This window comes from Gopherus flavomarginatus, chromosome 6 (assembly GCF_025201925.1).
Source record: "Gopherus flavomarginatus isolate rGopFla2 chromosome 6, rGopFla2.mat.asm, whole genome shotgun sequence".
Taxonomy (NCBI): domain Eukaryota; kingdom Metazoa; phylum Chordata; order Testudines; family Testudinidae; genus Gopherus; species Gopherus flavomarginatus.
Window position 1 is genome coordinate 21,731,539 of NC_066622.1, and position 23,154 is coordinate 21,754,692.

Here is a 23,154-nt window from a genome sequence, read left to right on the forward strand (position 1 = left end):
TATGTACAGAACCTAGCACAATGGGGTGCTAAGCGCCACTGAGGCCTCTAGCTGGCGCTGTAATACAAACAATAAATAAGAAAAAGTATCTTGTACTGAATGCTACTGAAGGGGAAATGTCATGATGCCCAGAAGTATCAGACCTATTCTGTGTATGTAGTTCTTGGTTTTAAATATTATGGAAATGCAGCTTTAAAAAGGCAAAGAGACTGATTGCACAACGGGACACCCTGTATCTCTATAATCAGTAGTACGCAACACCTAGTCACTGAGCTGTGGGGAGAGCTGCAAAACAACATGCCATTTCCCACTCACCTAATCACAAAGTTAGAGAAAGGAGCAGAATAGTCAGGTTTGGCCAAGTGTGCTAGAATCTCATGCGTAAGCAAATCAATGTCTGCGATGAGGAACAATGATTAATGTCTGTATCTCTGTCCCTGCTCATCTATTAAATCAGGATAATGTGCCGGTTCTTACCGAACATACCTAATTGCAAAATTAACATGTCATTTATCCACATAAATCTGTGATGGGACTCCTTTATTAGCTCCGGATTTCATAACCTCTAGCAGCAAAGGGATTATTATAAAAGCTCTCCTACTGATGCTGGAAATGCAGGGAGGGAGAATAACTCTAATTCATCTATTGCCCACATGGAGCACTGTCCCACCATTGTTTGTTAGAAAAAAAGTACTTAAATGCTTTCAGCTACATGGATGATTTATAGGCAGAGGTTTGTACTGCACACTTTAAGTGCAGTTCTGAAAGAAGATCTGTTCCTTGTTTGTATTCAATATTATACATAAAACGTTATTTTTGTCACTAAAGTGAGTAATACCTTTTGCTCAAATCAGCAGTGCAGAGCCAACACAGCCGTGAGCTGGATTCTATATCTCATGAACCATCAATAGAATTATTAATTGTGTTTCAAGTGCAAGGTCATATTCTGCCTGCACAATCTTTATTACCGGCAATGAGTACAAGCCCTAAGGAACTGAGCTACACTTTCAGACCAAAGATCACGCTTGCAGGCCCAACTTTTTATTTGGAAACTGAACAGATTTAATAGAGGCACTGAGGGTACATTTACTCTGCAGTCATGGGATATGACTGCAGTATGTTTAGGCATACCTGAGTTAGCTTTAATATAATTAGCTCAGGTACCATTAGCAGTGAAGCCATGGCAGCCTGGGCTTCTGCATAGGCTATGTGATGCTGCATGGATTCCGGAGGACACTTGAGGATATTATGAATATTAATATTGTAAAATTGCAATGAGTTGTGGCAGACAGGCCATGTAAGATATCTGCAAAAATGTTATAGTTTGCCAAATATGATAATCTCATTTATATGTTTGTATCACATTGGTATGTTGGGTTATAGATACATATCTATGTCCATATTACAAAACTTGTGCTATGCTTCTGGGTGACACCCCCAAACAGTTTGGCATCAGATCTGCCTAGCCTGCTTGATGGCCCATTAAGGACCATCATATACAATTGATGCATTGAGAGATGGCAAAGGATACAGAAAAGGCTTCCAAGCCATGTGCTGGGCCGCTTGTGTGGGAAACAAAGGAAGCACAGGTCGTGTGGCAAAAGACTATACAAGGCAGCTGCATCTTCTCCATTTTGTCTTCAGTCCTGCTTCTTACCTCTGGAGGAACTTTGCTACAAACGGAAGCTTTGAATAAAGGACTGAATGACCCATCCAAACGGTGGACGTATTCCCGAGGGACTGTCACGCCAGCAAACCACCAGTACAGCTAGGAACCTAATATGTGGACTTTGAAGTTTTTGTATGTGTGTGACTGTGTTACCACTTAACATTTCTCTTCTTGTTCTTTCTTTCCCTTGATCATAAACCTTTAGTTTTAGACACTAAAGGATTAGCTGGCAGCGTGGTATTTTGGGTAAGATCCAAACCTATACAGACCTGGTGATGTGGCTGACCCTTTGGGGTCAGAAGAACATTCTGTATATGTGAGCAGAGTTTAAAATAACTGTACTGGACCTAGGTGCTGATTGGGAGCCAGAGACTGGAATGCAATAAAGGGGGCTATGTGATTTCTTTTTTTGCTTCTTGATAACAGAGGAACAGTTTGTGACTGTTTGGGAGGCTTAACTTCAGTGTTACCCACCAGTCCTGGGAGTATCTGCTCTCCCTTTTGCAGCCTGCCCTGACCTTGGCATTTCTAGCGAGGGCTGCCTCAGGCACCCCGGGTCACAGGCTATACCTGGGTAATCACTTGAGTGGCTAGCTAGCACTGAAGTCCATGCTGTCATAACATCACTGCTATTGGTACCTGAAAACTAGCTCATGTATGTCTACACGTGCTGCACTCAAACCTCTGACTGCAGCACAGACATACCATGAGAGACACTAAACATGTACCCAATTATTTATAAAATCCCTTTCCAGAGTAGAATCACACTTTTATAATATTTTGTTCTTATTTCATCTAAGGGTCTCAAGCATAAAACAGTCAGAGACAATAAGGACCAAGTTCTACCAGCTTTCAGATATACACTAGCACGTTGGTCTTGAGGCAAATGCATCAGCACTTGTTTTGTTCTTTTCTTACCTCTTATGCTGTTTTTACTCTTCCCCTCATTTTATCCTTAACTTTCCACTCCACTGTCCAGTATGTACATTAGACTCTCACTTCTAGGTGAGAAAGGGACAATACTCTGTCAAAATTAGTTAAGCCCCCATGGCCTTATCACTTTCCTGTTGTTATTCCTTGACCCTGGCTGCCTGTCTTTCATTAGAGTATTAGGACTTGGCTACACTTGCGAGTTACAGCACAATAAAGGAGCCCCGGGTGCACTAGCTCACTCCCCATCCACACTGGCAAGGCACGTATAGCGCTCTGACTCCGTGGCTACAGCGCTGCTGGTACTCCACCTTGGTGAGACGAATAACATTTGCTGCACCCCACTGGAGTGCACCTCACTCCTCCCATTTAAAAAGCACATTGCAGTCACTTGCATGCTGGGATAGCTGCCCATAATGCACCACTCCTAATGCTGCTGCAAGTGCTGCAAATGTGACCATGCCAGTGCACTTGAAGCTGTCAGTGTGGACAGATTGCAGCGCTTTCCCTCCTGCACTCTACGAAGGCTGGTTTAACTCAAAGCACTCTGCAAGTGTAGCCATGCCCTCTGTCAAGGGCAGCCTACTTAACAAGTATTTAGGACAGCTACTGGGTATTAAAACTGTGACAAATTCCTTAAACTGGTTCTGGCTAGCAGGGAAATTACCTTGGTGACTGTTCTTTTTTAAAAAAAGTTTAATTCGTCTTTTATAATGCACCCAATGTTTATAGTTAAAAACCTCCAGACTGTATATACATTGTAATTACAAGATACCAACAATACACTTAGCATCATAGGCTTCTTTTGGTCCTGACTGTCATTGTTATTAAAGATCACATTGCACTTGTTCTCAAGAATAGGATTGTTAGCCTTGGTGTCCTAACCACATTCTGGCTAAGGTTCTACTGACCTAAATTCCCTTCAGGATTTCAGCTGAATATATTATCCTTCTTCACTTCCTGCCTTAAATTACCACACAATGTTGTTTTTGAGGTTATATGGTTCTGCTCTTCACCTTAGATCAGGAGTTCTCAAACTGGGGGTCGGGATCCCTCAGGGGTCACGAGATTATTACATAGGGGGTTGCAAACTGTTAGGCTCCACCCCAAACCCCGCTTTGCTTCCAGCATTTATAATGGTATTAAATACATTTAAAAGTATTTTTAATTTATAAGGGGAGGGGGGTCACACTCAGAGGCTTGCTATGTGAAAGGGGTCACCAGCACAAAAGTTTGAGAACCACTGCCTTAGATGGTAGATGTTTGTGTGTTTTTAAGCTTATAAAACCCTTTGCATCTTTCATGCCCAAAGATCCCAATAGAAATGTCAGATTGTTATAATTTATCTTGTAGAAGACTGGCAAATTTGTTTTCAACTGAGAGGGTCCATTCCTTAAAATGTCCCACTTCATCACAAAATCAGAAACCTGGTCTCCTGTATTCTTCAAAATGCCTGCATGCCAGTTGTTCAGCTCACCCAATTGGCAGGGATAAAAATTTCCAAAGTATTAATCCAAACTGATCATTGGGCATTAAGGACGGATAAACCCATAAATCGCTTGGCTGATATTTTAACTGAAATTTTGCAACTCGCTGAGCACATTGTTCGAAGCAATGATTTCCTGGCCAGAGTTAAGATGCCACAACAATAGTTCTCAGAGCTGAAAGGGGAACGGGGGCTTAATGTGGTGGGGAAAGAAAGCACAAACAACAGCTCCATTCTATATTGTGATAATAAGTCAGGCCTACAGTTTCTGCCTTAAGTGTGGTCTCTTCCACATTTTGCTCATTGGCGATTTAAAGTAGACAATGGATTTGTCTGTCTCTGTCTCCAGGGTTTGCCTGGCCTCAGATTATTATGGTCTGCTATTCAGTCAGCTCCAATGTGGAACAAAGTGAAAAGTAGCAGAAAAAAATCACTTTATTAATTAAAATTATATAGGAAACAAAATTTATGAAGACGTTTATTAATTGAAATCCATAGGCTATCTGATCATGCTGCCTGTTGTGTCCCTTCAAATGACGAAAATGGGGTATAGTCACTAGTAACGAAAAGACCAAATTTTGAGAGAGGTAAGAATGGGATAAATGGGGAGGCAAAAGCAAACAAGCCAACTTTTTAGCCTGCCTCAAGCCAGCTTCAGGTTTTGCAAGACATTAATTGAAACAAAATTTATATTTAAAAATGCTCACACCAGTATTTGCACCTGGTCAGGCTGGTTATGCAAATGCATCTCTCTTTCCTGTTCCCTTGTCCCCCACTCAGCTCCAAATCTGTTTTGCTGTTTATTTGCCTATGGCATCTTGACACAATCCTTGATTATAAACTCTCTCTGTACAATGCCCTCGTCAGGGCCTCTAGGCCCTACAGCAATACAAGGTAAAAAAACTGCACACTCATAGTTGCAAACACCAATCAGACAGTAGGGTGTTACTTGGCAGGTGGAATTACTGGGAGGAAAATGTGGCAACTGCAGAAATTTTGTCGTTAACATTTTTGTTGTTCAGGGCAGTGGTTTTTTTTACACCCGAGTGACAAAATTTTAAAGATGACAGTACAGTGTTGACAAAACCTTAACTTTAAACAGTTCCAATTGGTAAGCAAAGCCCTATTAAAATTAAAATGTACATTTCTACTCCTTTTTCTTTAGCTGAATCTTTCTCCTTTCCCGCTTCTCTTGCATTCAGTTAAGGCTACATCTACATTAGGGACTTTACAGTGGCACAACTGTACCTCTGTAAGGTCTCCCATGTGGCTGTTCTATGCTGGCAGGAGAGAGCTCTCCTGATGGCATAACTAAACCACCTGTAACGAGCGGCAGTAGCTATATCACCAGGAGAGTGTCTTCCACCAACACAGAGCTGTTCACATGAGTTTTGTCAGAACTTATGTCAGCCAAGGGGGCGCTTTTTCACACCCTGACTGACAAAAAGTTTGCTGACAAAAGTTATAATCAAGGCAGGCAGGGGAAGCAGCATCATTAGAAAGGAGAAAAACGTATATTACACATAAATGCCTTGGTTTTCAAGCAGTGGTAGGAAAGGAAACACAGGGATAGTGCAGTACATCCCCTTTATAGTGAAATCATGGTTTTTACAGAATAATTTCTCTGTAAAATGAGGTTCACACTACCAGGACTTACAACACATTTAAAGAAGTTGAGGCTTTCATACTAATTCACCAGAAACAGGTTTTGCTGATAAGGAAATGGGGCTGTGGGAGAAAAAGAGAATTCTTGCAAACAAGAAGCAGCGTGGACAAGACTTGAAGCCAGGAACTCTCGTATTACAATCCCAACACTGACAATTATGCCCCACTGCAGGCTACATCTAGACCACGCCGCCACTTACCGCTACCTGTGCTTCCCCAGCTACACTGCTATTTTTAGTGCACTATCTTGAGCAGTGCTAGAGCAAGTACATCTACAAAGGCTGGGAATCTCATCCCCAGCTCCAACTGTAGGTGTAGCCTCAGTGTCTCCCTCTGTGGGGGTGTTTCTAGTTACCTCTCTCACAGGGGACTGTCAGGATTAAGTAGCTGTTGTAAGAACAGTGATTCAAATATGAAGAAATGCATTAATCATAAAAATAGCCTGAGGAGTTGGGAAATCTGGGTTCTATAAGCAGCTCTGCCAGATTTTCTGTGTGATCTGTCTAGTTACTTTGCCTCTTTGGGCCTCACTTTTGCAATCTGGAAAACGGGCAGTAATAATACTGATCTACCCACCCAATATTCATTAATATCAAGATTTGTAAAACACTTTGAACATTTTCAAGAATACACTCTGTCTTCACCTAATACCAAAACATCCTACCCATCTATTGTAATGAAAAGAAAAACAAACAAAAAATCCAAATACCACAGAGTGAGAAAAGTAGGCAATAAAGACAGGCTAGAAAGCAGTAAATGCTTAGCAAAATGGATGTAGTACCTCGCTGTGTAGACCCATATATCCCAAGAAGTCAGGAGGAAGTAAATTGTTCCATTGGTTCGATTATAGGCAAAGCTGAGAACTGACTGGAGTGGAGAAGGATAGGGAGGCGGCAGCACGGTACATAACTTTGTCCCATTATGCAGAGAGAAAATTCGTAAACTTAGGAAAGAAAAACAGATGAAAGTAGTAAAAGGAAAAGGTTAACGCAGTGTTGTTGTTTAATCAAGAGACAGGGATGACACTTCAATTCATCATCCCATAAGAACTTTAATGTCCCATGCAAACATCCCCTTTTAAATGGATGGGCCCTGTTATTTTAAAGTGAAAAATACCATGATTTTTCCACTCACTCTATGTTAAAAGCTCTCATATGTTAATGCACTTCAATGTTGTTAAAAGTTGTGGTGCTATTTTTTCCAGTAATGCCAAAATGTGAATGTTATAAATATGGGCAGGTACGCTGCTCTGCTCAGTTTGCACAATCTGGAGAACACTGATACTTTTTTTGTGTGTGCGCGATTTTCATTAAGAATGTCACACAGGTATTTATTTCGACTGATATAACAAATCTCAAATGAAAATATGTAACCCATATTGAGTCAAGCAAGCAGATGTCTTCTCTATTTGATTAGTTTGTTACTTTACAGTTTTAACAGACGGCAGGTAAAACCCTTTCATATGGTTGAATGTGGTGTTTATTAATACACACACTTTACTGTTTTTCTATTGCAAGTTTATTACTACCAGTGGAGATGAAATCCAACCAAAAACCTGGATCCGAACCACCTCAAACTTTCATTAGCACATGTAGTCACACATACCTGTTATCAGAACCCATAGCTACCACCCTGCTGGATTTCCCATTGGCACCACAGAGGGACAGTGCCTTAATCTGACTGCTGACATGAGTCCAGAATTTGGTAAAATAGTTCAAATCATACACATGAAGATTGCGGGCAGAAGAGCAGTACAGCAACTTATCCTCAGTCAGGCCCATCCAAACAATTCCTTCAGTGAACAACGATAAACTAAACGAAAGATAAAATCCCCACAAGCCACAGAAAATCATGAATTAAAGTAAGTCAGCAGCAAGTTACATCAATTACATTAGAGTCCAAGTTAAACTACATGGGACATTTTTCAATGTCGACCATGTTCAGCTAAAAAGAATTCTTCACACCATACTCAAATTCTGCTAATTCCCTGGGGAACTCAGGGAGAAAAAACCCTGTAACCAGTTCCAGTCAACAATGACTGCATTAGTGACCTTGGTGAATCTGTTTTGCATGCCACAAAGATATGGAACGACCATGCACTTATATGATAAGTAAATACTGTGCTAATTCCTGCAGGTTACATAAAAATGTTACTGGAAATTATAATACTCAAGAGGACACAACCTCCTTTTCTAGATCTTATGATAGCCCCTTAGAAATTAGTAAAAATGATGTATTTTATTGAATCACTTACCACAGGGATCAGCAACCTTTGGCACATGGTCCATCAGGGAAATCCGCTGGCAGGCCGGGACAGTTTGTTTACCTGCTGTGTCCGCAGGTTCGGCCAATCGCAGCTCCCACTGGCCGTGGCTCGCCGTTCCAGGCCAATGGGGGCGCGGGCTGAAGGATGTGCTGGCCACTTCTTCCCGCAGCCCCCATTAGTGTGGAATGGCAAACTGCGGCCAGTGGGAGCTGCAATCAGCCAAACTTGTGGACGCTGCAGGTAAACAAACTGTCCCAGCCTGCCAGCAGATTTCCCTGATGGGCCATGTGCCAAAGGTTGCCGATCCCTGACTTCAAGTCATTGATGTGAAGATCTCCTTAAAAATCAGTTATATGGTATGGAGCCATGCAACTACAGGGCCAGTACCTCAAAGCAGACTCAGAGCTGTATAAATTATTTATGCCTTGGGAAAAGCCACACTTCTAACATTTATTAAGAGATGAAGATTTATTTATTCATAATCATATAACAAAATACAAGTCCATGAACTGTGCATCTTATTTTTTCTTTATAAACACTTCTTGCCCACCACAGCTCTTGTATAAATACTCATAGAATTATAGTAGAACTATTAAAAGTGAACTGTTCCTTTAATGAATAAGGCCTGCGCTGCAAATACTTATGCATGTGTTTAACTTTACTCACCAAATGACTTTTTGTTTTGAATTTTCCATTAATTGTATTTAAAAAAATTCAAAAGGTATTAAATGCTCAAAATCTAAACAAAACGTTTTGGTTTGGGTTTCACCTAAATTGCTAGTGAACTGAAAAATCCATTATTTGCACAGCTCTAAACAGAAGCTGTGCTGAAGAAATCGTCACCATCTAATGAGATGAGAACAGCTGAGATACATAACTTTCTATTTAGCGGGGTTTCTTGCCTTATGGAAGAGCACCTGGGCTTAGATCCTCAAAGATATTTAAGGTGCCTAACTCCCACTGAAATTAAATCCATTAGAGTTAACTGCTTAAATACCTTTGAGGATCTGGGCCCTGTTGCTATGAGATGGTGAGCACCTCTTGCAAGTTTTGAGTACCCTCAACTCCTCACAGGTTCAGCACCAAAAGAATTGGAAAATAGAGCCAAACTATGGCAATATCCTTAGAGGTATATAATCTACAAAGATAGTTATCTTACTCCTTAAAGATTCACCATTTATCCTTTGAAATTCATCCAACATACCATAAAATGCTGCAAATTCTAATGCTAGAAATTCATTTTAACTTGATTATATTTCATGATTTGTAAGCAGTGAAACTTACATAAATGGTATGACCTTTTTAAGTACCTGTAAAACAGCTCCATTGTATCCAGGGACCAGAGTTTCACTGTCCCATCCAAAGATCCAGAGATAAATAAAGACAAAGTGTTTGGATGGAGGAGGAGGTGCGTGACAGACCTCGCATGGCCATGAAACACATGCAACAAACAGCCCTGGTCATTCCAAGATTTTACTGGTTAAAATAAAACAATAACCATCAATCAGTAAATAAATGAGAATTAAATTATGAAGACGACAAAATAAACTACACTTCTTTCTCTCTGGTTATTTTACTGAGGACAACACCAAAAACCTGATTATTCTTTAAACTACCCCACTAAAACTGTAATTTTGCTTTTGAGCTAATACTGTATTTTCTCTCCCAAGTGCTAATGATATACTGCACTGTGAGGAAATGCACTTAGTTAACGAAGGAAGTCAATTCATGAGAGTAACGAACACTATGATTTCAGTGTTTTTGATAAAACATTCATGACTTTACTCCTTTTCTTCATGAGCATTCCTGATTTTCCTAGTAATTATCATGAGAAAATCAAAACAGAGTGGTTGGGCATTTTCTCATGCTTTAGCTAGGGTACTGTAAAGGAGGCTAGATGCTTCTTTACTTGGAAAAGACTATAAAGTCTGGAAAGTAATGTTATCAATTACCATTCAGAATGTGCCTGCTTATTCCCTTGAGGGCCATATATTTTCAAAAGAAAGAATGGTTCCTGATAGAAAATAATTCCTGATAGAAAATAGTTAAATAAAAAAAAAGATATCTTATACAGTTGGTAAGATGATGAATGAAAAACACTACTGCTTAGCGGAATTGCTACTTCAAAATTTAGGTTGACAGGACGTACAGTTGGGCCCAATCCTTCAAAGGACCACGTCCTTCCATACCATGAAGCTGAAGGCATTTTGCATCTTTTAGGATGTGCTCAGCACCTTGCCATTATCCCAGAAAGTGATTCCTGGATTCAGTTCAGGATAATGCGAAGATATTTTTGGGAGATTAAATATTAATAAATAATGGATAAGCCATTCATCTGCTGAACTTTTTTGAAAAGTCTAGCAGATCTACATTCATAAAGAAGTCACACTTTATATGTTGAGATTTGTGTTTGGGTTCAAATGTTAGCAGATAACATTTCTATTTATGAAAATTCAGAGAAACACAGAGGATGATGCTAGGTAAGAGTGAGGTCCATTAATTTCTGCACCTGTTACTACAAGAAATCGATTATGTGACAGAACACGTAGCCCAGATTTTATGTTCCCCAGAGAGGCAATAACTACTAGACTCTCTGCCAATATGGCCTACGGAAAATTTCCTTCATGACTTCAAATGTGGGAGCAAGAATTGCTGTAGTTAAGTTTAGAATTAGAACGTCATCTATACACTGAAGCACTACTGCTGTTTTAAAATATTAGCATTGTTGTCTCATTAAAAATATATGATAAAGTACTAAGAAACAAAGAACATAGGCTCAGATGCTTTGTTCCTGTGTGCCCCCTTACTTTCAGAGTCCCTGGAGGAGGTAAGCAAAGCATTGGAGTATGATGAATAGACGCAGGAGAGAATGGTACTTCGGTGGGCATTGGTTAGCTGAAACAGTATATTCCCTTTGGTATCATAGCAGAAGAGATCGCAATTAGAAAAGCAATAAAGTCTTTGCATATTGACATCAAACTCCATATTTGTACACCAGATTTGCCTCATGTGTGGGAATTCTGCACTATATTAAAACAAAACAAAACATGATTAAGATATGGCAACACTACTGTACACATTTAAATAAGATGATAGTCATTTGGTTTGTGAAGTTTTTTGCATACTACAGGACTACACAGTTCATTTTATGAAAGCTGCTGGATATATTTTATTTTTTAAAAAAGCATGGTTTCCTAGAAGCTGGTAATGAGCACGTTTCAATTGATTATAGTGTTCAAAAAATTGTCTAATCATCACATACACTAGATTGGGAACATATAATGGTGTGTTTTAAAGGTTTTGTTGACATTTGTTTGGCATGGCACATAACTAACTCATGGATTTACTACTGGTAAGCAAGTCTGATTATCCCAAACAAATGCCAATAAAACTTTTATAGTATACCATCCCAGGCTAAATATGTTTACATAAAAATATTTTTAAAAGATCACAGTGGTTATTTTTGTATGATTCTGCATGCAAAGCAGTGGTGGGCAACCTGCGGCCTGTCACGGCAAGCTGCTGGTGGGTCGCCAGACTGTTTGTTTATATTTGCACAGCTGCCCGCAGCTCCCAATGGCCATGGTTCACCGTTCCTGGCCAATGGGAGCTGCCAGAAGCAGCGCGGGCCTGGCCATGGCCATTAGGAGCTCTGGGCAGCCATGAAAATGTAAACAAATGGTCTGGTGGCCTGCCAGCGGCTTGCCCTGACGGGCTGTGTGTGGTCCGCGGGACGCAGCTTGCCCGCCACTGCTGTAAAGACAAAAGCCTTACTTATAATAAGTCCAAGTCTACTGGGTTCAGAAAGAGCCCTGAAACCATCCTAAATACATTCTTCTACATAAAAATTACACAAATTGAAAGTGCAAGATCTCAGTTTCCCAGGACTAGAAGCTAGTCCTTGATCCCATCGAGAACCTGTGAATATTTACTTTCCAAAGGTATAAAGCTACTGTTTCTAGTTCTCAATGCCATATGTAAACGGATTGTAAAATTAGATGTTTATATACATAGAAAAGCTGACACTGGCCCAGGATAGAATTTACTTGTCCTGGGCCTCGGACCAGTGTAATTTTTGGAAGCACATGGCGGGGGTGGAGTTTGAGGAATTTCACACTTGGGAGGAGAAGGGGAAATATTTTTCTGGCAGGATGATTTGGGAAAAAAACAAAACAAAACAAAACAAAACAAAACAAAACAAAAACCCACATGTAACCTGCTGGATGAAGCTACTTAGAGTTTGAGAATGTTGGAATAAATACAGGGGAGATGGATTAGTGGGCAGAGTGCAGGTGAGGCATTCAAAAGTGCATGATAAACTCCCTTAGCACAAGGTTTTGAATAGAAATCACACAGCTATTACTTCCAGATATGCAGTGTATGTGTCTATAAACATTCATAATGTACAACCATTAATAAGAAGTTATATTAACATTATAAAAGCTTTCACAACGAAGATATACAATAGTTTGTCCTGGAGCTTGCTGAGAAAAGTGATATTAACACACATGCAAGTGTCACTTTTCACAGCAGACTTACTAGCTAGCTGGGAGGCTGTGAAAAGTGATTCTTGTATGTTTGTTAATATCACTTTTCACAGACTCTCAGCTAGCTAGTAAGTCTGCTGTGAGAAATTATATTAACAACCATACAAATATCACTTTTCAGAGCACTATTTTTATTATTGAGTCAGCAAAAAAAAACAAAAAACCAAATACACAAAAAAATCCTACATAAATTAATTATAATGATTTTGATGTGTATATGTGCATATTTATTTGTTTTTCCTAAAGTTAACTAAGTATTTTAGGAAATTAAGCATTTTAGGAAAAAGTGTCAGTGGGGCCACCAGCAAGAATTGGTGGCCGCAGTCTGAGGCCACCAAATAATTTGTTGTGAGAACCCATGTACACAGTCACTTTCTAAACTCAAATAATTAATATCTGTTTACCTGGGGAACAGCTTGTAATTGGACATGTGAACTGCATCAGAGTAATCTGTACTCTCTGTTTCTTTAAACTTCCAGAACTAAAAGAAAAAAAGAATACAAAGACAATTTTGCAAGCTTGATTTGGTACTTGAGTCGAGAACTGGAAATCTGAATGTCAACTATCAAAAGCTTTTCAAGAAGCCATTAAGCTCTCCCATTATTTCCATACTGACAGACCTGAATGCTTCAAAAGACATAAGCCTAAAGTAAGAGCAGTATTAATGAGAAAACATTTATGAAACTTTTAATTTGTTTTGACAGAAAAAAATTAAATTATGATCACGAGATAATTTCTTCACTTAAGAAATGCTTCTCAGCTGCACTGACTATTCTCTTTGTTCATCACGCCAACTCAGCTATTAGTGAAACTAAATAAACCAGCCAATCTACAATATTTTTTCCTCATTTTCTTTTCAAAGTAAATGGAGTGTTGGTGAAAGGTGCAGAACTGATAAGTCTATAGACCTGTACTTATATATACACATAACAAGTATAACAAGGGCGGTGGCGATGCAAGTTTCAGCCCCAGTCATCTAATTGATCTTTATCCTGGAAGAAATCAACTCTAGTGGAGTGAGAAAGGTTTAGTTACCATAGTGCATTCAGACCCTTGATCACTCTGCTGAGACTGCCACTAAGTTATGATAGTGTTCTTGTGATCTGGATATCTGACCACTAGAGAATTAATTGGCACAACCAAGCAGTCATCAGATGGTAACATCCTTCAGTCACTATTGATCAATGTTGGGCTCCAACCAGTGAATTAAGTGTGAAAGTTCCCCTCATCAGTCCACCAAGGCATACAGTCTCCCTTTGCCCTACATTAAATTCATGCCTGTGCTTCCAAAATGTTGCACAAGACAACTCAAACCTCATCTGAGGTATTCCCTTACCTTTATGCCTTTGAGTCCTCCTGTAATGAGTTCATCGCTCACAGGATTGAATACCATAAGTGTCAACAGACATGACTCCACGTTCTCTACTGAGCAGATCTCTTCATAATCCTTATTATACACCTTATGAAAAGAAAAGTGATGTTCACAAAGCATGTCAAAAAGGCTGTGGGTAATTAAGGCCCTGATCCAGCAAAGCATTGAAGTCGCCTCTTTCTAGACTTAGGCCTTTGAGAGCAAGGACATAATTCCCCAAAAGATATGGTACAAAACTTTTCAGAAACTTTGTCCTCATTAACAGACTATTTATTTGAATTTTTAAAATTAAATTATAAACAACAAATAAATGCGCATCATCCCCCACTGTGAATTCACAAATGGCAGGAATTATAATTTTTAACCCTTTGTAAACTTTACTGTAGCGATGGAGAAAATTAGAGACATGCATTTAATGGAGATAGGCACTTTTGGGCTAATTTGGGCTGTATTTCTATCAATATATAGCTAGTCCATTGGTTTTCAGCTATTATGATGACACGAATCCTAAAATACTTAAAATAGATTAGACAGACAGATTAATCTAAGATAAATAGATTCATCACACAAAGTGATGAAAGCCGTATTTCTCTCACAGTAGTTCTACTAAACTTGTACTGCTTTCCATGCCAATAGTGGAGACAAAAATCACCCACCCTTTCTCCTTTAAGAGTCTGTTGTTTTCTTGCAATGTGTAATGTCATACTAAATGTCAATGGAACTAGTTTAATAAACTATGATGAGAGAAACAACTGGGTCAATCTGTTGGCACAGTGATAATGCTGAGCTTTGCTGCACAGATAAACTGAGTTTGCACCTTGAACACGGGCTCTTGATTTTAAAATGGCAGAGGTGCAAATACTGCAGAGCAGAAATAAACAGCTCAAGAGATATAGAAAGTGAGGGCAGAATGAATTTGTATTACTCCAACAGCAACTTTGGTTGGACTATTGGACAATCAGAGGAGGGAATCCTGAATGTTCTGTAATTACTCTGCCCTATCCCCTTGCTGCCTGAATACTAGATACTATGGTCCTAAATAAGGGATTTGAGACTTCTCCTTCATGCATGAATAAGTTTAAACTGCCAACAGAGCTCACCAATAAACTCAAAATCAAAATAGCTGAAAAAAATAAACCCAGCAGATAGTAGGTGCTTTTACCTTAAGTGCATAGTCTCTTCTCAGTACAAAGTAAACATTGAATTTTTCACAGTAAGTGATGCTTCTCACTATGTTGAATTGGTACTTGTGAAAATCCATTTCCCTTTTAACTAGAAAAAACAAAACAAAACCCAAAAATACAAAATCAAAACACAAACTGAAACAATGTCTAATAAATCACTCGTGTTCTTTTTCAGCACAGACTATCTTATAAAGTAGAACATTTTGGCGCAGGTGAAAAATTGCCTACTTTATATATATTATATATATCCTATTTATCTTAGCAAATTTACTTAAAATAGAAAACAAAAAATGTAATTTACATTTCATCAGTATTTTTCAAGGCTTCTCCTACTGTTTTTCAGACACTGGACTACACTTTTAAAAAACCACCTCCCTACCTTCTCCCTATCTGATTGGAACTATGGTGTCTCAGATACCATTATAAGGTAACCTGGAACTGAGGATGTTTAAAGGTGATCACTGAAAAAACACATGCAAATTACAAGTTTGCTCATGCATTTCAATCTTTGAACATACAATACCCATTTCTGTGAATGCAAATATGTGTTTCTAAAAAACATATACATTTCGCAGGCACACATAGCATGGACATTTAAAAACATGAATCTTTTGGTTTGAAAAAGACTATTCCTCCCAAATGGTATCCTGTGGCAAGTTCTTGCAGTGAAGTAACAATCTCTTGTAACAGGACAGTCTGATAACCACTGTTGCCACATAAATTCTTATGAAGGCTTGAATTCTTTCTGAGACGTGCTGCAGTTCCCATAGCTTTGATTGCTTATTTTCAGGAGCGGCTCTAGGTATTTTGCCACCCCAACACGGCAGGCAGGCTGCCTTTGGGAGGTCCCTGGTCCTGCGGATTCGGCGGCACACCTGCAGGAGGTCGACTGAAGCCGCGGGACCAGCGGACCCTCCGCAGGCATGCCGCCGAAGGCAGCCTGCCTGTCGCTCTTGCGGGGACCAGCAGAGCATCCCCCGTGGCTTGCCGCCCCAGGCATGCGCTTGGCGTGCTGATGCCTGGAGCTGCCCCAGCTTATTCTGCACTAATTAACATTGGCAAAGCTCCCATAAACACCAATGAAAGTTCCATGCACTGAATGAACGAAGAATATGCTGTCAAGAGTCACATTGCATATCTGAGTTGTAGACTGCATTAAAGAATTCTGCCCTGTGAGTTTATTGTTCGATCCACGGGGAAGAGGACTTAGCTTGGGAGGAAAGAAGTCACATCCAAAAAAAGAACAGAAAATGAAAAGTATGACTTAGGGTTGGGGCAGAAACCATAAATTACTCTGTGTTTGTAAAGTATCAAGCATAATAGCACCCTGATCCTAACTGGGGCCGTCTAGGCACTACTGCAATACAAACAAACAAACAAACAAATAAATAACAATACTAAGTAGTAGTGGACTATCGCTGAACACTTTCCCCAATAGGCAAGAAACTCTTCAAATTCAGGGTTATAATAAATCAGTTTTATGTTGTAATATTGATATATTTTAAGAGTTATTACTATAATCATAATAAAGGATAATAACTGTAAGAGCCACAAGGGACACTAAATTGTTTTTCAGTGGAAATTATATTGAAATTTTAATGACATTTACTTTTAAAAATCATGTTTATTAAGCTTTTTACATTGTAATTTTTCTTTAGTGCTGATGGAAGGTGATAGATTAAAAAAACCTAGAGACTGAAGTCTTCTTTCTACAAAATAGGTGCAACATGAACAACACAGCAATGGAAGTTTTCTACACACTGCCCCAATACTGCACCTCAACAACAAAGGGTCAACATCTACGGACAACTGAATTCTTTAGTGTCTTTGGCCCATCCAATCTATGGTGTCTCTATTGAAATTACTGTCAAAAGAGCCATTAATGACAATTGAAGTAGCTGGGGAAAGATGGACACCTGTCCCCTGCAAACTGAACTCAGCCTCCCAATTCATTTCAATGAAGAGTCATCATATGGTAACAATTTCAGGCCATTTGCTATCAACCTGGGCTGAACTGTTAACTTAATAAGTAAAATATTCTGTTACCCTATTTCTAATTTCCTGATCCCATCCAGTCCCCTCAATAAATGTTTAAAAAACAACAACAACAACAACCACCACAGTTATGAATTCTGATGTGCAAACAAAACCAAGAGGAACCAAAGCCTACTCATATATGCTGCTTGTAGGTAATGAATATACAATAGTATACTGCAGCCCAAGGATTTTTACATGGAGGCAAGTGAGCGTAAATCAAAATGAACAGGAAGATGATCACACCAGGAAAATACGTCCTGACTACAAAACAGAGTTTGGACATTTGCTACATCTTTAATCTATTGTGGAGTTCAAAGTAGACTGACCTCTTGAGCCTGACAGATAAAGATCTCTCTCACCTACAGTCTTAGAAGCAAATAAATCCAAGCTGAACAACCCTTTGCCATCCACGAGGATCAGTCTTCTAGTCTTGCTGTTGTAGGTCACTAAACAGAATTGTGAAGAGGAGTTTCACTGCTTGACTGTGGCTAAATATTCTAGGAATGTGCGAGCAAAACATACCAATTGTGTTACTGAACTAACAACTTCCCCAAACATTATTTATACAGCAGCAGCATTTGAGGTGAGATAGAAGAACAAATTTATCTTTAGGATGTTCAGAAGTGTTGGACTAATATACCTCAGTTTTATACCTTAAAATGTTTCACTGAACTTGGCATTTACTTAAAACCAGCTATTAAAGGTAAGCAAAACCAAAAAAATCTTTTGAATTTATAGCATTTTTGTCGTTACTACTATACATAATGTTTATGAAGAGAAACGCTTTCATTGGCATGTATTAAACCAAGGCCTCAAACTAGATATCAGTGGACGGCTTGTTTTTATCTTGCACGGGCACCTTACAGAGATTTAATTTAAACTTGGATTATATCTATAGGTCCATTTTCAAGAGGTTATGCCAAGTGCTAGCAATGCTGCATTTATAGGGAGTTGCATGGCTAAACACCAGCAATACACTTTGTTAATACAAAAGTAAAATTCTCCTTTTTCCATATTTCTGTGGCCTCTTCCTCCTGTCGGATTCACTTCCCTCACACCAAATGCTTCAGTATATTTTTCCATCATCATATTGTCAGACTTAGGTTTTCCTTTTTATTTAAATGTTCCTCTATCCCCTTTTATTTGACTAGAATTTGCTGCCTCTTACCTCCTACTATATCTAATCGTTGCTGGGTAAAGCTTTTAACCAAGTAGAGTCCAAAGGTAAGAAAGTAAATGGCCTTTGCAGTTACTTCTTTTCCTGCAATTCTGCAATATGAAGAATGATTATTATTTTACTATTTACAATTGTACAGGATATCAAAGGATAACTGAAAAGATGGCAACAAAATGTGGCAGTCAGTAATGGACTACATTTTAACCAAGGGTTGTAGTAGATTCTCTATCACTGACCATTTTAAAACCAAGATTGGATGTTTTTTCTAAAAGATATGCACTAGTTCAAATAATAATTAATTTAGGAAAGTTTTATGGTCTGTGTTATGCAGGATGTCACATTAGAGGACCACAGTGGTCCCTTCTGGCCTTATATCTGCAAATATCCATTCTCATTTCTCTTTGGGTGGAGATATTCTCTGGCACTTAGTTAGAGCCCTGAAAAGCCTTCTGTTTCACCCTCCCTTTAGTCTTCCTATCGTGGAACCCACAATCCTTCTAAGCAGAGCAGGATGAGACTGGACTTTGTAGCTCATAATTCATTTGTCTTAGCCACAAGGGCACTGTGGAGCCTTTGAAGCATTCCAGGCTTGTGGAAAGATCAAACATTGGACTGAAGACTCCATTCTGGTTCAAGTAAAGCATTATCGGCCCAATTTTAAGAAGCATTTAGTACCCAAAGCTCCATCAGAAGACAGTGGATGTTCAAGTCCTCTAAAAAAGCCTGTATCTCATCAGGGAACTGGACCAGCCCATCCCTCATCTCTATACATACGTACACTTTCACTGTCTCTCTTAATTTCTGGTCATCTTCTGATACATTTATATAATCTAGAAAAGATAATCTTCACAAAAACAAATTAGAATTAGGTTATAACAATGGATAATTTAAATAATACATTTCAATTTTTTGAAACCCAAGGTCCCTCCAGGAACTCCAGAGACAAATAATCCCCCTGTGAATGGATTTTTCACCTTAGGTTTTTGTCATTAATTTTTTCAGCTCTATTAATTGTTAATGATTGCCATAAGAAGCCCACATTTATTATATTACCCCAGTCCTCTAACACTTCTGACCCAGGAAGGCTGGATGGAGATCATTAGGAGCTGAATCTGCTCTTTAAGCAGCCAAAAGAGTCATTACAGAGAAATATGCTTCCTTCCTTTTAGAAGTTTTATAGCTTCTACAGTGCTCTCAACCACTGCTTCCCTGCAGAATCCAAGGCCAGAAAAAGGAACCAAACTGAGGTTGCATGAAGACAACAAACTAAGCTGTTTCTGTTTCAGCCAGTTTGCATATCTACGTGATTACTGTATTTAAATATTATATTTAAAAGATCATCATCATCAGGATAAAATATGTTCACTCACTGTTACACAAAGTTAGCAGTTTTATACAGATCTCAGAAATATGTTAGATTCATTGTTAAATCATACTCGTTCAAGGTAAATTCACAGCAATCCAAAAAGGACAATGGGAATATGTTACCATGTTCTTAATTTGCATGTTGATTCTAGCGATCAAATTCACCTTTTCCTGCAACTCACTGCAGCATCTTCATTAGGCTTTTTAGTAACAGGACTACTGATTGATTTGTCTAGTTCCATCTGGGAAAGTTGTTAGCCAGTAAATGTGGAACTAATCAGATAATTGGGAAGTTTCTGTCTGATTTCTGGTAGTTTTCTCTCTGTTATTAACCCATAGAAGGTTAATCTGAAATTTAAAAGTAAAAATGTTAGCTTGCATAGAGAAAACAGGATTTTCTGCCGAATGAAATAGTTGTGGGTGCTCAACCTGAGTCCAATTTTGAGAAGTTATGTTATTATTTGTATTGCAGTAGCAAGTGCATGACAGCTAGAGGTGCTCAGCACCTTTGAAAAATCAGGCCAAAGGTGTGTCAGGCACTCAAAATCAATGGCCTATTTAAAAAGTGAGGCTGCAAGTCTTGCCCAATCTCACATAAGAAGTCTGTGCCAGAGATAAACACAAAACCAAGGTATCCTGACCTGAGTCCTGTGCCTTAACCAAACCATTCTCCTCTCCCCAACTCCCCATCCTGCAATCTGACCACATGGGCCAACCTCTCTGCCCAGGTGGAACTCTCTTGACCTGAATGGCCACTCTGCAAAGATCAGCTAGCAGGCCTAGGGCTTTAGTCATCCCTGTTTAAGATTCTTTCATTCCTTTTAAGTTCTTTTTGTCATCTTAAAAGAAAAATCCAGGAAAAAAGGTACGGTAATTTCTCAACAGCCTTTAAACAGGATCTCACGTAATGCTAACGTAGATTTGTTTCTGGCTATCACCAAGAAATTGTTTTCAATTACATAGGGCTCTTAACACTTATACACTATTTTATATCTTAGGATATAAATACATTAAATAATCATCTCAACACTCTTATTATGAGTTAGAAAAGTGTTATCTCCAGAGAGGTGAAATGACTTCCACAAAGTCACTCAGCCAATCAGTGGCAAATTCAGGCACAGAGCAATCCCAGACATATTGCTCTTGACCATTTAACTCCTCTGCTAAAGATTGGAGGTGGGGTGGGGGAAGAAAGGATAGCCTGATAGTAAATACTTTTCAATCCAACTTTCATTTTCCAGCCTCCTGCTCCCCAAGCCAGCAGGGATCTGGAATGCAAAGAAGCTGCCACTCTAAGCAATCAAGGAGTGACCTGCATAATCCTTCCCCTTCCAGCTGGGAGGGGGATCATCAACCGTCAATTAAATTAAACTATAAAAGAGTGATAAAAATATAATAGAGCAATGGTGGCTGCAATGAGAGGCCTGGAAGTGGCAGTGGAAAAGTGGGAAGGAAACAGAGATTCAGAGATGTGTTTGAAGAAGAGGGAGGTGCTTGCTCTGCTATTGCCAGTGGAGATTAGGTAGATGGGAGGAAGGGTTGTCCTTCCTGGGGGACTGCTAAAATGGACAGAAAACTGGAGGAACAGGAAGGATCTTCACAGGGAACAGACAGAAGAGAAGCTGGGGGCTATTGCTCTGAAGGAATGGGGGAAGGTAGATGAGATGCTGGAACTGGAAGGGCAGGGACATTCTTGCTCTGGAGGGGGATGAGGGTGAGTAGATGGGAGGCTGGAGGGGCACTAGGCTCTGGAGGGGGTTGGGTGGTAGGTAAATGGCAGGCTGGAGGGGCCATAGGCTCTAGAGGAGGATGGTAGGTAGGTTGATGGGAGGCTGGAGAGGCAATGGGCTCCGGAGAGGGAAGCGAGGTTGGGGCAATAGGCCCTGGAGGAGGATGGGGGTAGGTAGGTGAGAGGCTGGAGGAGAATGGGGGTAGGTAGGTGGGAGAACAGAGGAGCAATAGGTTCTGAGGAGGATGGGGGTAAGTAGGTGGGAGGCCAGAGGCAGGGCAATAGGCTCAGGAGGGGGATGGGGGTAGGTAAGTGGGAGGCTGGAGGGCAATAGACTCAGGAGGGGGATGGGGGTAGGTAGGAGGGAGGCCAGAGGGGAATGGGGGTACATAGAAGGGCACCAAGGGGCGGATGGGGGTAGGTGGGTGGGAGGCCAGAGGGCAATAGGCTCAGGAGGGGGATGGGAGTAGGTAGGAGGGAGGCCGGAGGGCAATAGGCTCAGGAGGAGGATGGGGGGTAGGTAGGTGGGAGGCCGAAGGGGGATGAGGGTAGGTAGAAGGGAGGCCGGAGGGCAATAGGCTCAGGAGGAGGATGGGGGTAGGTAAGTGGAAGGCCGGAGGGGGGCAGGGGTAGGTGAGTGGGAAGCTGGAGAGCAATAGGCTCAGGAAGGGGATGAAAGTAGGTAGGAGGGAGGCCAGAGGGGGATGGGTGTAGGTAGAAGGGCACCAAGGGGGGGATGGGGGTAGATGGGTGGGAGGCCGGAGGGCAATAGGCTCAGGAGGGGGATGGGGGTAGGTAAGTGGGAGGCCGGAGGGGGGTGGGGGTAGGTAGAAGGGAGGCTGGAGGGCAATAGGCTCAGGAGGGGGATGAGGGTAGGTAGGTTGGAGACCGGAGAGCAATAGGCTCTGGAGGGGGATGGGGGTAGGTTGAAGGGAGGCCGGAGGGCAATAGGCTCAGGAGGGGGATGGGGGTAGGTAGGAGGAAGGCCAGAGGGGGATGGAGGGGTAGGTATGTGGGAGGCCAGAGGGCAATAGGCTCAGGAGGGGGATGGGGGTAGGTAGGTGGGAGGCCGGAGGGGGATGGGGGTAGGTAGAAGGGAGGCTGGAGGGCAATAGGCTCAGGAGGGGGATGGGGGTAGGTAAGTGGGAGGCCGGAGGGGGGTGGGGGTAGGTAGAAGGGAGGCTGGAGGGCAATAGGCTCAGGAGGGGGATGGGAGTAGGTTGAAGGGAGGCTGGAGGGCAATAGGCTCAGGAGGGGGATGGGGGTAGGTAGGTGGGAGGCCGGAGGGGGATGGGGGTAGATAGGAGGGAGGCTGGAGGGCAATAGGCTCAGGAGGCGGAGGGGGAGGGGGTGGGGGTAGGTAGGTGGGAGGCTCCGGCCGGGGTGTGGAGGAGGTTAGACAGGTGGGACGCCCAGGCTGGGGATCTCTTACGGGGGAGGGGGGCGCTAATTTTGGCCCGGGCAGGGGGTGAGACGCGCTGTATTTGGGCGGATGTTTAGAGGGGGGCTGGTCCTGCTCCTGGAGGGAGCCAGCGGTTCCGCCCCGTCCCCCTCGCCCGCGGACGCTGCTGCAGCAGGATGTGAGCGGCGCTGCCGGTGTCCGCGTCCCTGCCAAGAACCAGGTCTCCCCGCGTCAGCCTGGCCCGGGAGGGGCAGCTGCGTTACCTGGCAACGAGCCCACGCCGGCCCGCGGCCCTGGGCGCCTCCCCGCCCCACAGAGGGGTGGG

General features: G+C 41.2%; 1 protein-coding gene and 1 long non-coding RNA gene across 3 annotated transcripts in view; one reads left to right on the top strand and one right to left on the bottom strand.

Moving 5' to 3' along the window:
• LOC127053795 (uncharacterized) overlaps nucleotides 1-21,784 on the bottom strand; it is a 93,505-nt gene extending 71,721 nt beyond the window's left edge. Inside the window, exons 1-11 of the mRNA XM_050959079.1 lie at nucleotides 19,864-21,784; nucleotides 19,112-19,177; nucleotides 18,325-18,425; nucleotides 17,483-17,602; nucleotides 15,098-15,207; nucleotides 13,900-14,022; nucleotides 12,968-13,044; nucleotides 10,824-11,041; nucleotides 9,327-9,492; nucleotides 7,356-7,562; nucleotides 6,532-6,693 (exon numbers count right to left, since the gene is read on the bottom strand). Coding sequence (XP_050815036.1) covers nucleotides 6,532-6,693; nucleotides 7,356-7,562; nucleotides 9,327-9,492; nucleotides 10,824-11,041; nucleotides 12,968-13,044; nucleotides 13,900-14,022; nucleotides 15,098-15,207; nucleotides 17,483-17,602; nucleotides 18,325-18,425; nucleotides 19,112-19,177; nucleotides 19,864-19,940 — 1,427 coding nt within the window. The 5' untranslated portion in view covers nucleotides 19,941-21,784. The remainder of the gene's footprint in view (nucleotides 1-6,531; nucleotides 6,694-7,355; nucleotides 7,563-9,326; nucleotides 9,493-10,823; nucleotides 11,042-12,967; nucleotides 13,045-13,899; nucleotides 14,023-15,097; nucleotides 15,208-17,482; nucleotides 17,603-18,324; nucleotides 18,426-19,111; nucleotides 19,178-19,863) is intronic.
• Nucleotides 21,785-21,797: 13 nt separating this feature from the next.
• On the top strand, nucleotides 21,798-23,154 carry LOC127054421 (uncharacterized). 2 transcript variants are annotated; one of them, XR_007775241.1, is made up of 5 exons: nucleotides 21,798-22,028; nucleotides 22,110-22,141; nucleotides 22,255-22,303; nucleotides 22,485-22,646; nucleotides 22,696-23,154. It is a non-coding gene; the product is annotated as an uncharacterized LOC127054421 (long non-coding RNA). The 2 variants fall into 2 exon arrangements; XR_007775242.1 differs by lacking the exons at nucleotides 22,110-22,141; nucleotides 22,255-22,303 and having other exon boundaries at nucleotides 21,798-22,032; nucleotides 22,489-22,646.